The following is a 13,456-nucleotide window of genomic DNA, read 5'->3' as shown; positions in this document are numbered from 1 at the left end:
TGTATCATTAAGGGTTAAGTTACTGACCTTCCCTAAATCTGTTTCCTTATTTGTAAAATAAAGACTAAACTTGGTCTCTGAGTTCCCTTCTAGCTCTAGATTGAGAATTTTTAACAGTTTGGGTGCCATGAGCCCCTCTGATAGCAGGTTATTAAAGCTGGTGGACCCCCCACTGAGAATCATGCTTTTAAATTACGAAAGAAAATGCTTTATTTCCATTAGAGACAATTGAAAATAAAGCGATGATTATTCCCATCAAAGTTCCTGGATCCCTTGAAATATAGACCCCCAAGTTAAGAACCCTTGCCCTAGGTTTATGATCCTGCAGGTGAATTTGGACAAGTCACTAGGCCTCTCTAAACCCGTTTCCTCATATAAAGGGGAGTGGGCTAGATGGACTTAGAGAAGGGTAGGGTTATGTGCTGTGGTGTGACACAACTAGCATCTTCTCACATCCCTTTAGAATGAAAATGTTCCTTTTGCTTTTTCTGAAAATATTAAAATGTCCCCCCCCCAACTAGAAAGGTGCAGCTTTTCAGAGTCCTTGAGTAATTGAAAATGTGTCCACTTCTTACCTGTTCAATCCACTTCCACAGCTTTTTCGGTCCAGTCTCCACACCATGAGGCTGCATCTCTTGTTTCCATGTCTTTTCACAGGCTGTCTCTCTCATATGGAGAATGCTCTCCCCCCCCCACCCCACCCCACCCCCGCCACCACCCCTGGAACTTTTGGTTTCCTTTGAGACTCACTCAAGTGCCACCTTTTACAGGCCATCCATGGTCTCCCCACCCCCCGTTCCAGTGCTTTCCCTCTGTATCTGCTCTGTCTTAGTGTATACTTACATATATATATATATATATATATACACATCATTTCTCCCATTACAATATATATTTTAAAGCAGGGACTGTTTAATTTCTGCCTTTAGATTTTGTGGGCTCAGCATGATGTCCGATGGGTAGAAAATGTTCAGTAAATACCTGTTAATTGCTGCTTTCTGTGGCCCCCCGTGATTCAGCCAAGTTGTCCAAAAGCTAATGGAGAAAATTTAAATAACTAAATACATAGATATAGATATAGATATATACACACACATATATGTGTATATATATGTATGTTTACATAAAATATATCTATGTATATGTGCCACTAGGTACATTTTGTAAACACATCCATGAAAATGGTTGGATGAATGTCTATTTACCAAATAAAATATAAAATTGGAAGTAAAAATTGGAAATACAGTTTGGAACCCCCCTGGACTTTAGAAGCAATCTTTCCTAGAGTTCTGTTATCTCTTACCCTCCCTCCTCCCCAATTTTTCTTTATTCTGGGAATATCTAAGATATAAATGGAGTAAGGACCCTGGGTTTTGTTTTGTTTACTCTTTCCAGAAACTTTATTATGGAAACTATTATTTAGGTGTCCTTATTCAATTCTCCCTTATGTTATCTAAAATAATACCACTATTAAAAGACCTTTGTCCATGATGGAGACTTAAAGTGGCCAAGATGTGTCATTTTATGTGCTCTAGTGGATCTAAATGTAGATAGTTGCTAGATTTGTTTTTTTTTAAAATAAATATATTAAGTTTTTTTGATGTGATGAAAATTTCTTCTCCCCTCCCTCAATCCACGACCCAAGTAATTTATTTATTTGGTTGTTTTATATGTTATCACTTTGGATTTTTGTTAGGCTTTTGTTAAGGGTTTTTGTTTTTGTTAGGTTTTTAAAGAAATAGACAACTGAGACAAGAATTTAGAACTGAAGAACTGGATTTTATTAGCTTGCTGGTTTTCTAGCTTGTTTGCTCTAGTTCTGTTTCTACAGGCTTTTTGGGTTTGTGCTGTTTTCTTCTTGTTTCTGTTGCTTTTTTAAACTTGGTGGAAAAAACTTGGTTGCTTTTTTTTTGGTTTTTTGGGGTTTTTTTTTTTTTTTTTTGCTAACACACTTAGGTTTTTCTGTGCTTGGAACTTCTTGAGTGAACCAGGTATTGAGCTTTGTGAATACTAACTTTGTTTAATTTGGTGGAATCTTAGAAGGATTTTCCCTCCGGGCAGCTTCTTTCACCTGGTGGGCCTGCAGGACAGCCACAGCTTCGTCCACTTTGGAGCGCAGAGATTCGGGAGACTCAAGCATGTGAAGAAGTTCGGAGTTGTCGATCTCTAGCAGCATGCCTGTGATCTTACCGGCCAGAGCAGGATGCATGACTTGAATGAGTGGAAACAGGCGTTCTCCTAACATCTGCTTTTGCTCCTGGGGAAGGGCATCTGCTAACATGGAAGCGGTTAACACCTCTTGGGCCGCAGCATGGACGGCAGGCTGTGGAATGTTGATTTGCATCGGTAGCTCGAAACGTTTTGGATTGCGGACACCGGCGGCGTATTTGTATTGCTGAACTGCTCGCAGATTGGGAATGAATGGTGGACGTGGAGGCCCAAACACCTGGTTTGGCGGATTGACAACGCGCTGGGTGGTCATCATTCTCGGAACCGGGCCCGAAGCAGATCTCATAGGGTTGAATGGTGGTCTAGGAGTCTTGGGACGGACGACACCGGAGACAGTTGGAAATGGGGGAAGTCTTCCACCTGGAGGGCCCCAGTGAGAAGATGTTCTGAGTTGGGGAACTTGGCCATAAGGATAGTATGAAGTGCGGGTCTGAGACGATGGGACAGTGGTCATGATATATCTGGAAGATGATGTTGGCTGGTGGTAGGGATTGAGCACCGGATTGGCAAAGGTCTGAATGTTAGCCATTCTCCGCATATACTGGTTTGTCAAGTGCGCTTGGCGTTCTTCTTTGCGCTGGGCTAACGCTACGTACAGAGGCTTACTGGTTACTAATTTGCCATTCATTTCTGTGACTGCCTTGGCAGCTTCATCTGGTGCTGAAAAACAAACAAATCCAAAGCCTCTGCTGTGTCCTCCTTCCATCATGACCTTTGCACTTGTAATTGTACCAAATGGGGAGAATTCTGTTCTCAACCGCTCGTCATCAATGGTGTCATCAAGATTTTTCACATAAAGATTGACCCCCTGGTACCTGGTAACTCTGTCTTGTTTAATCTGTTCAAAATGGCGTTTCAGTTCTGTCTGCCTCTCTCCCTTTTTCTGAGCTCTTCCAACATAAATCCGTCTTCCATTGAGTTCTTTTCCATTCATTTCATCCACGGCTCTCTGAGCATCTTCGTGTGTTGCATAACTAACAAATCCAAAACCTTTAGACCTCCCCCTTTCGTCAGTCATTACTTTTACACTCAGAGCCCGTCCGAATCTTCCAAATATCTCACCGAGTCTAGCATTGTCCATGTCTTCTCCGAAATTCTTGATGTAAACGTTGGTGAACTCTCTAGCTCTAGCTCCAAGTTCCAATTCTCGCTCTTTGCGGGATTTAAAGTGACCGACAAATACTTTGAGGCTTTTCAAAACTATCCCGTTCATCTTTTCTATAGCTTTTTCGGCAGACTCTTGAGTTTCAAAGTGAACAAAGCCGTAGCCTTTGGAACCGTTCTCATCACTGACCACTTTGCAGGACATAATATTGCCGAAGCCAGAGAAAGCATCAAATAGGGCCCTGTTGTCAATGGACTTTTCTAGATTTTTAACAAAAATGTTTCCCACACCACTCTTGCGCAGTGAAGGGTCACGTTGGGACCACATAATACGAACCGGCTTGCCCTTGATCACATCCAGGTTCATGGTTTCCAACACCCGCTGGGCATCTGACGATTGTTGGAAGTTAACGTAGGCATATCCTAGGGAACTCCGGGTGATCATATCCCTACACACTCGAATAGATAAGATGGGCCCCGCTGGACTGAACTTCTCGTATAACATTGCTTCGGTCACGTCGTGATGGAGGTCACCTACATAGAGGGACGCCATTTGCCCCCCAGAGGATCCGCTCTGCCCACTTGCTCCCTGGGACCCGCTGGCCTCCAGGGGCCCGCTGGCCTCCAGGGGCCCGCTTGCACCTGCTTCCAATCTGCGGCTTGCCTGCCCGCTTGCTTCTGATACGTCACCACTTGCCTCCAGGGGGGAGCTTGTCTCTCTCATATCTCCTGCCCCGCTCAACTCACTCGCCTCTCCAGGCTCTTTTGGCATATTCTCTTCGTTTTTTCTGCTCTGCTCACTTGGTTTGTTCTCTCTTTTGGGCTCGCTCTCTCCACTAGGCTCACTTTGATTCTCTGGGCAAATCACATCGGGTCCTGCCATTGGCTCCTTAAGCCCCATCTTAGTAACACTGGATCCCATCACAGTCTTATCCGATCCTATTGGAGCTTCCTTAGCTTCCATAACAGGCTCAGTTTCTCTCATCACAGGTATATAAGATTTAGTCACTGGCTCATTAAGTTCTGTCACTGGCTCATTAAGTTCTGTCACTGGCTCATTAAATTCTGTCACTGACTCATTAAGTTCTATCACTGGCTCTTTCTGTCCCACTGGTTCAATAAACTCACTCAGTTTCGTTGGTTCAGCCCCCATCTCGCTCGGTTCCATCACCACCTCGCTCGATTCCGCCACCGCCTCGTTCGATTCCATCGGTTCTGCTACCGCCTCGCTCGATTCCGCCACCGCCTCGTTCGATTCCATCGGTTCTGCTACCGCCTCGCTCGATTCCGCAACGGCCTCACTCGATTCCGCCACCGCCTCGCTCGATTCCATCGGTTCCGCCACCTCGCTCGATTCCACCACCGCCTCGCTCGATTCCGCCTCACTGGACTCCGCCACGGCCTCGCTCGACTCCGCCACCGCCTCGCTGGATTCCATCGGTTCTGCCACCGCCTCACTCGACTCCGCCACCGCCACCGCCTCGCTCGACTCCTCCACCGCCTCACTCGACTCTGCCACCGCCTCGCTCGACTCTGCCACCTCCTGGCTCGACTCTGCCACTGCCACCACCACCGCCTCGCTCGATTCCGCCACCGCCACCGCCACCGCTTCGCTCGACTCCGCCACCGCCACCGCCACCGCCACCGCCACCGCCACCGCCTCGTTTGATTCCATCACCTCCTCGCTCCGTTCCATCAGTTCCGCCACCAGTTCGCTCGAGTCCGCCACTGCCCCCGCCTCGATCGACACCACCACCGCCTCGATCGACTCCGCCACCGCCTCGATAGACTCCGCCACCGCCTCGATAGACTCCGCCAGCGCCTCAATCGACTCCGCCACCGCCTCCATCGACTCCACCCCCGCCATCGTCTCGCTCGACTCCACCACGGCCTCCGCCTCGCTCGACTCCGCCACGGCCTCGCTCGACTCCGCCGCCGCCTCGCTCGGTTCCGCCACCACTTCGCTCAACTCTGCCACCCCCTCGCTCGGTTCCGCCACCGCCTCGCTCGATTCCACCACTGCCTCGCTCAACTCCGCCATTGCCTCGCTCGGTTCTACCACCTCCTCACTTGGTTCCATCAGTTCCGCCACCTCCTCACTCAGCTCCATCTGTTCTGCCACCGCCTCGCTCGATTCAGTCACTGCCTGCCTCATTTCCGTCACCGCCTCTCTTGTTTCCGCCGGCGCCTCACTCGATTCCATTGGTTCAGCCACCACCTTGCTCGATGCTATTGGTTCAGCCACCACTTCGCTCAACACCATCTGTTCGTCTACCCCCTCTGTCGGCCAGATGAATTCAGCCACCTCACTTGATTCACTCATTTCAGTCTCAATCACCTTACTCACCCCGAGGGGGTCGCACTGCTTGACTGCCTCCAGTGTTTCAATCAGTGGGGTGGTACCACGAATATTTTGGCTACTAGGCCCAAGAGGTTCACTCAGAGCCTCGAGGTCACCGAGGGCGCTAAAAGCGCTGATGAGGGAAGAATAGTCTCCCCCACCTTCGGCAAGAGCCGCCTTGCTATCCGGAAGTTGGTGGGAGGCCATTTTTTACCTCAGGAATAGCAAGTTACAGAGAACATGAAATGGCGTCATGCGCCATCAAGGCTCTCCTCGAGACTGAAGCTCCCTGGACTGGGGTGACAGGGAAAGGCGAGACAATGGGGGGGGAGGAGCCAATCAGGACAGGGCTTAGGGACAAAAAGGCTGCTAAGTCAAAGGCATTTCTATTGGTCAAACCCGGTACAATTCTGGTGACTTGAATGCGCCACAATTGCTTACGCTGCAGGGTGTGGTCGATATGGGAGGAACTCCTGCTGAGAAAGGAGGAAGGAGAAAACTGTGGGTTAGACTGGAGGATTTTGGGCAGAGTTGGGGGCGGGGCCAAGGTGGGACAGAAAAAGGGAAAGTAAGGGAAAGTGAGCCAAAACACTACAGATAAAAATAGCCACATTTGCAACAAGATTTTAATCTCTTCAAATGTTGGGAGCCCCGCATATAGTACAGGAAGTTCACAAATCCAAATCTGGTTTTGTGGAGTCTGAGATCTTGGGTTCAAATTTTGACTGAAGCCAAATAAACATGTGTTTGTTCAGCACCTGTTCGATAGGAAGTTTTATTCTACAAAAAGTTAGCAGTACAGCTCTAGGGAGCTGGCCCTCCTGCTGAGAAAGCCCCAAATCCAAGAGCGAGCTTCGATTTCTCTACCTAGCAAGTCACTTAATCTTTGGGTGTTCTAGGGAGTTCTCTCAGATGAAATTAGAGAATAGTTGCTAATTTCTCCAGAGAATGAAATCCTCCTCCCATTCCTGGGGGAATTTTGTGTCTAAGACCAACCCTGTAGTCCCCACCGCACAAACGGCACAAACGGAACTACGGTTTCCCCAGAATAAACCAAGAGCAATCTGCATGCTGCCAGTGAAATAAGGGGAAAGTCAGGCTTCCTGTTATTTAAAACACAAGGTGCTAGTCACATTCGAGACCCAGGACTCCAGGGGGTTTCTGTACCATACGAGTCTTGTGCCAGGCCCATAGAACCAGGGGGTTTCTATACCATAAGAATCACGTGCCAGGCCCATAGAACCAGAGGAGTTCAGTACCAAACTAATCACATGGGAGGCTCCCAGCTGCAGGGGTCTTTCAGTTCCATAATAGACACGTTCTAAGCCCATTGCTGCAGGCTTCCCTTTATACCAAAGGAGTCACATGCCAGGCCCCTAGCTCCAGGGTTCTTTCTGTTCCATAGTAGCCATTTTCTAGGGCCCTTGGTGCATGGTTCCCTCTATACCAAACCAGTCACATAGCAGGTCCCCAGCTGCAGGGGTCTTTCTGTTCCATAATATTCATCTTCTAGGACCCTTGCTGAACAGTTCCCTCTGTACCAAATTAGTCACAAACCAGGCCCCCAGCTGCAGGGGACATTGTGTTCCGTAATTGTCATGTTCTAGGCCCCTTGCTGCATGGTTCCCTCTATACCAAACTAGTCACGTGCCAGGCCCCCAGCTGCAGGGGTCTTTCTGTACCATAGTGTTCATCTTCTAGGCACCTTGCTGCATGGTTCCCTCTGTACCACACTAGTCACAAACCAGGCCCCTAGCTGCTGGGGTCTTTCTGTTCCATAACTGTCATGTCCTAGGCCCCTTGATGCATGGTTCCCTCTATACAAAACTAGTCACATGGCAGTCTCCTACCTGCAGGGGTCTTTCTGTACCATAGTGTTCATCTTCTAGGCCCCTTGCTGAATAGTTCCCTCTGTACCAACCTAGTCACATGGCAGGCCCCAGCTACAGGGGTCTTTCTGTACCATCGTGGCCATGTTCTAGGCCCCTTCCTGAATGGTTCCCCTTTTACCAAACTAGTCACATGGCAGGCCCCCATCTGCAGGGGTCTTTCTGTACCATAATATACATGTTCTAGGCCCCTTGCTGCATGGTTCCCTCTATACCAAACTAGTCACATGGCAGGCTCCTACCTGCAGGGGTCTTTCTATACTATAGTATTCATGTTCTAGGCCCCTTGCTGCATGGTTCCCTCTATACCAAACTAGTCACATGCCAGGCCCCCAGCTGCAGGGGTCTTTCTGTACCATAATATTCATCTTCTAGGCCCCTTGCTGAATAGTTCCCCTTTTACCAAAAAAGTCATGTGGCAAGCCCCCAGTTGCAGGGGTCTTTCTGTACCATCATGGCCCTTTCTGGGCCTTCCTAATGGTTTCCCCTTTTCCAAAACTAGTCATGGGCCCCCCCAAACGGGCTTTCTGTCCCATAATTTTTCTGGGCCTTTTAATGTTCCCTCTTACCAGCCTATCACAGGCGGGCCCCCCAATTAGGGGTCTTTCTCCATAGGGCCATGTTCTAAGGCACCTTCCAATGGTTCCCTTTCCAAACGTCACAAAAAGGCCCCATGTTAAGGGGTCTTTCTTCCTTAACCATGTTCTGGCCCCTTTTTCTGGTTCCAAAAACCCCTCAGGCAATCCCTCTTGGGGGTCTTTCGCCTTGTGGCCATGTTCTGGGCCCTCCTGAACGTTCCCCTGCGTTGGGGTCCTTCTTTTCTTACTATGTGACCATTTCAGGCCCCTTCCGATGCTTCCCTTTTTAAACTGGGTGACGCAGGTCCTCCTGCAGGGGTCTTTCTATCTATAGTGTTCATCTTTAGGCCCACATGGCCCTCTTCCAAACTGTCACATGGCAGGCCCCCAGCTGGGGGGTCTTTCGATCATCGTGGCCTTTCTGGGGCCCCTTTGGAAAGTTCCCTCTCCAAACTAGTCACGTGCAGGCCCCGCTGGGGGGTCTTTCTTACCAAGTGTTCATCTTCTAGGCACCGCTGTGGTTCCTCTTACCACACTAGTCACAAACGGCCCCTGCTGGGGTCTTTCTGTTCCTAACTGTCTTCCTGGCCCTTATGCATGGTTCCTCTATACAAAACTGTCACATGGCGTCCTCCTGCGGGGTCTTTCTGCCATGGTGTTCTCTTTGGGCCCTTGCGGATAGTTTTCCCCTTGACCAGCCCTGGCGGCCCCGCTACGGGGTCTTTCCGCCATCTGGCCATGTTCTGGGCCCTTCCGATGGTTCCCCTTTTCCAAACTAGTCCCGGGGCCCCCAACTGCAGGGGCTTTCTGTCCTTGGTCATGTTTGGGCCCCTTTCTAATGTTCCTCTGTACCAAACCTAGTCACATGGCCCCCCAAAGATGCAGGGGGTCTTTCTGGCCATCGTGGCCATTTCAAACACCTTCCTGAATGGTTTCCCCTTTTAAACTAGTCACAAACAGGCCCCTGTTGGGGTCTTTCCCCTTATCATTTTTGGTTTTTGCATGGTTTCCCTACCAAACAAACTACTCCAAGGCAGACTCCACTTGCAGGGTCTTTCTGGCCTATTGGGCCTGTTCAGGCCCCTCTCGGTTCCCTGCAGTTGGGGCCTTCTTATTTAACTATGTGACCATTTCTGGGCCCCTTCCTAATCTTCCCTTTAAACTGTGACATGGCAGGCTCCTCCCTGCAGGGGTCTTTCTATACTATAGTGTTCATCTTTGGCCATTGGTGTGGTTCCCTCTACCAAGTAATGCCACCCAGTGGGGGTCTTTCTGCCCATAGTGTTCATCTTCTGGCACCTTGCTGCATGGTTCCCTCTTTAAATGCAAAAGGCTGCTGCGGGGTCTTTCTGTTCCATAACTTCTTCCCCCCTTGATCTGGTTCCCTCTTAAAAACTAGTCCTGGGTCTCCTCCTGCAGGGGTCTTTCTTACCAAGTGTTCATCTTTGGGCCCCTTGCTGAATGTTCCCTCTGTCCAACCCTAGTCCATGGCGGCCCGCTAAGGGGTTTTCTGTACCATCTTGGCCATTTCTACCTTCCGAATGGTTCCCCTTTTTCAAATAGTCACTGGCGGGCCCCATCTGCAGGGGTTTTCTGTCCATAATTCATGTCCCAGGCCTTGTGCAATTCCCTCCTGAAACTATACAAGGCAGACTACTACTTGCAGTGGTCTTTCTGTACCATAGTATTCATGTTCTAGGCCCCTTGCTGCATGTATCCCTCTGTACCAAACTAGTCACAGACCAGGCCCCCCAGCTGCAGGGGACTTTGTGTTCCATAATTGTCATGTTCTAGGCCCCTTGCTGCATGGTTCCTCTATACCAAACTAGTCACATGCCAGGGCCCCACCTGCAGGGGTCTTTCTGTAACGTCGTGGTCATGTTCTAGGCCCCATGCTGAATGGTTCCCTCTTTACCAAAATAGTCACGTGCCAGGCCCCCAGCTGCAGGGGTCTTTCTGTACCATAGTGTTCATCTTCTAGGCCCATTGGTGCATGGTTCCCTCTATACCAAAGTAGTCACATGGCAGGCTTCTACGTGCAGGGGTCTTTCTGTTCCATAATATTTATGTCCTAGGCCCCTTGCTACATGGTTACCCTTTTACCAAATAGTCACATGCCAGGCCCCAGCTGTAGGAGTCTTTCTGTACCATAATATACATGTCCTAGGCCCCTTGATGCATGATTCCCTCTATACCAAACTAGTCACATGGCAGGCCCCCAATGCAGGGGTCTTTCTGTACCATAATATTCATGTTGTAGGCCCCTTGCTGAATAGTTCCCTCTGTACCAAACTAGTCACATAGCAGGCCCTAGCTGCAGGGGTCTTTCTGTACCATTATATACATGTCCTAGGCCCCTTGAAGCATGGTTCCCTCTATATCAAACTAGTCACATGGCAGACTACTACTTGCAGTGGTCTTTCTGTACCATAGTGTTCAAGTTCTAGGCCCCTTGCTGAATGGTTCCCTCTGTACCAAACTAGTCACATGCCAGGGCCCCCACCTGCAGGGGTCTTTCTGTACCATCGTGGCCATGTTCTAGGCCCCTTCCTGAATGGTTCCCCTTTTACCAAACTAGTCACATGGCAGGCCCCCATCTGTAGGGGTCTTTCTGTACCATAATATACATGTTCTAGGCCCCTTGTTACATGGTTCCCTCCCTAGCAAACTACTCACAAGCCAGACTCCTACTTGCAGGGGTCTTTCTGTACCATTGTAGCCATGTTCTAGGCCCCTTTGCTGAACGGTTCCCTCTGTACCAAACTAGTCACAAACCAGGCCCCCAGCTGCAGGGGACTTTGTGTTCCATAATTGTCATGTTCTAGGCCCCTTGCTGCATAGTTCCTCTGTACCAAACTAGTCACATGGCAGGCTCCCAGCTGCAGGGGTCTTTCTGTACCATTGTGGCCATGTTCTAGGCCCCTTCCTGAATGGTTCCCTTTTTACCAAACTAGTCACATGGCAGGCCCCCATCTGTAGGGTCTTTCTGTACCATAATATACATGTTCTAGGCCCCTTATTACATGGTTCCCTCCCTAGCAAACTACTCACAAGCCAGACTCCTACTTGCAGGGGTCTTTCTGTACCATTGTAGCCATGTTCTAGGCCCCTTTGCTGAACGGTTCCCTCTGTACCAAACTAGTCACAAAGCAGGCCCCCAGCTGCAGGGGACTTTGTGTTCCATAATTGTCATGTTCTAGGCCCCTTGCTGCATGGTTCCTTACCAAACGTCACCCAGGGCCCCACCTGCAGGGGTCTTTCTGTAACATCGTGGGTTGTTCGGGCCCCTTGGAATGGTTCCCTCTTTCCAAAGTGTCCGTGCCAGGCCCCAGCCAGGGGTCTTTCTTTTACAATTTTATCCTTTGGTTCATGGTTCCCTCTTAAACTAGTCATGCGGGCCCCCCAGCTGCAGGGTTTTCTTTACCATAATATTCTTCTGGCCCCTTGCTGCGGTTCCCTTTTCCAAATAGTCACAAGGGGTTCCCTGCGGGGTCTTTTCTTCCATCGTGGATGTTCTGGCCCCTTCCGATGGTTCCCCTTTTTGCAAATGGTCCATGGCGGCCCCAGCTGCAGGGGTTTTCTGCCATCTTTATTTCTGGGCCCCTTCCATGGTTCCTTTTCCAAACTAGTCAAGGCCCCCATCTGTGGGGTCCCCATAATATCATGTTCTGGGCCTTGTTGTGGTTCCCTCCCCAAAACTCTCACAAGGTAGACTCCTCTTGGGGGTCTTTCTTTTATTATTCTGGCCCCTGCCTTGGATCCCGGGCTATTCCCATGCCAGGGCCCGCCGGCGTCTTTCTGTTTGGTATGTTCTGGTGCTGGATTTACCTCTGTACCAAATGGTCACGTCGGGAACTGGGGTCTTTCTTTTCCTATTGTATCCTAGGTTGGTTCATGGTTCCTCTTCCAAACATTGGCGGGGCCCCATGGGGGGTTTTCTGTACCATCTGGCCTTCGGGCCCCTTCCGATGGTTCCTTTTTAAAACTAGTTGGGGAGCTGCGGGGTTTTCTTTTCCCTATTCTTCCTGGTTGGTTCATGGTTCCTCTTACCTAGTCCATGGCGGGGCGCAGGGGTCTTTCTTTCCATAATTTCATCTTCTAGCCCTTGCTGTGGTTTCCTTTGCAAACTAGTCCATGCAGGTTTTCCCCTCGGGGGTCTTCTGCCAATGATGTCCCTAGGCCCGGTATTTTTCAAATGTCATGGGCCCCAGCTCGGGGCTTTCTTTCCTTTTCTCTTCTGGGCCCCCTTGGGTTCCCTTTTACCAATCTGTGACAGGCGGAAGCTGCAGGGGTCTTTCTGTTTCATAATATTCATGTTTTTGGCCTATTGTTGCTTGGTTTGTTTTGCACCATAATAGTCAAAACATGCTCAGCTTGGGTCTTGGCAAGGTCTTTGGTTACCATCCCAGTTACATGGTAAGCCTTGAGGTCCAGGGGTGGTTATTTACCAGTGTTCAAATGCTTGGCCCTCAGTACCAGTGGCCTTTTTTTACCATATCAGTCAAATTCTTTGCCCTTACCTTGTTCTGTTCTATTAGTCCCTTCCTTTAAACCAAACCCTCCCCTTCCTGGCCCCGGTTTCCTTATCTCTTTGAATTGAATTAAATGCTTCTTAAATCTCCTTTAACTTCTAGATCTAATCCAAACCAAGGGCTCAGAGGAAACACCAAGCCCACTACAACTTTTGATCTTGACAAGGCCTCAGTAGTTTGATGTGCATATTGCTGATGGTATTTTTTCATATGACAGAAATTCTTTTGCCTATGTTTTGTAATACAGTTTCTTTATACTGATTTTCATTACTTTTTTTTTTCCTGCATACTACATACTAGTCATAGTCTAGACCCTGTGCTCCTGGGGTCTTTCTGTACTGTACCAGTCACATGCTCGCCCTGTAGCTCCTTGGTCCACACCCAGAACTTAGGCTCTTTGGTTGCCTGGAACATCCTAAAATATACACTCCATAATAAACAAAAACGTTTCTTGATTTCCTTCACTGTGTAGTTATTGTTTCCCCCCTCCCCCCCACATAATCTCTTTGGGGGCATGGATTTTTTTCTTAATTTAGCATTCCCAACCTGGCATGGGTAGCTTGTACATAATAAGTGCTTTGAAAAATTCTTGTTGAACACGAGCTATATTCCCTTCTTTTTTCTTTCTCCTGATTTTTTCTTTTGTTCTGATTTTTCTCTTTCAACATGATTCATAAAGAAATATATATTAACAAAGTTAATATACACATATGACCAGAAAAAATAAACCAATTAATAAAAAAAAATTTTAAGAAGAAATATTTGTTGCACCCACTTTATGAG

The 13,456-nt window shown here is 48.7% G+C and overlaps 1 protein-coding gene across 1 annotated transcript; it reads right to left on the bottom strand.

Annotated features, from left to right (window-relative positions):
* Positions 1–1,758: 1,758 nt before the first annotated feature.
* LOC100915808 (polyadenylate-binding protein, cytoplasmic and nuclear-like) lies at positions 1,759–6,428 on the bottom strand. The gene has a single exon (XM_031944557.1). The coding sequence runs from the start codon at positions 5,879–5,881 to the stop codon at positions 2,021–2,023; it is 3,861 nt and encodes a 1,286-aa protein (XP_031800417.1). The 5' UTR covers positions 5,882–6,428; the 3' UTR covers positions 1,759–2,020.
* Positions 6,429–13,456: the final 7,028 nt, after the last annotated feature.

The sequence above is a fragment of the Sarcophilus harrisii genome, chromosome X, assembly GCF_902635505.1.
Source record: "Sarcophilus harrisii chromosome X, mSarHar1.11, whole genome shotgun sequence".
In the NCBI taxonomy this organism is placed as follows: domain Eukaryota; kingdom Metazoa; phylum Chordata; class Mammalia; order Dasyuromorphia; family Dasyuridae; genus Sarcophilus; species Sarcophilus harrisii.
The sequence above is the reverse complement of the archived record's forward strand: the minus strand, read 5'-3'. Positions and strand labels throughout refer to the sequence as shown.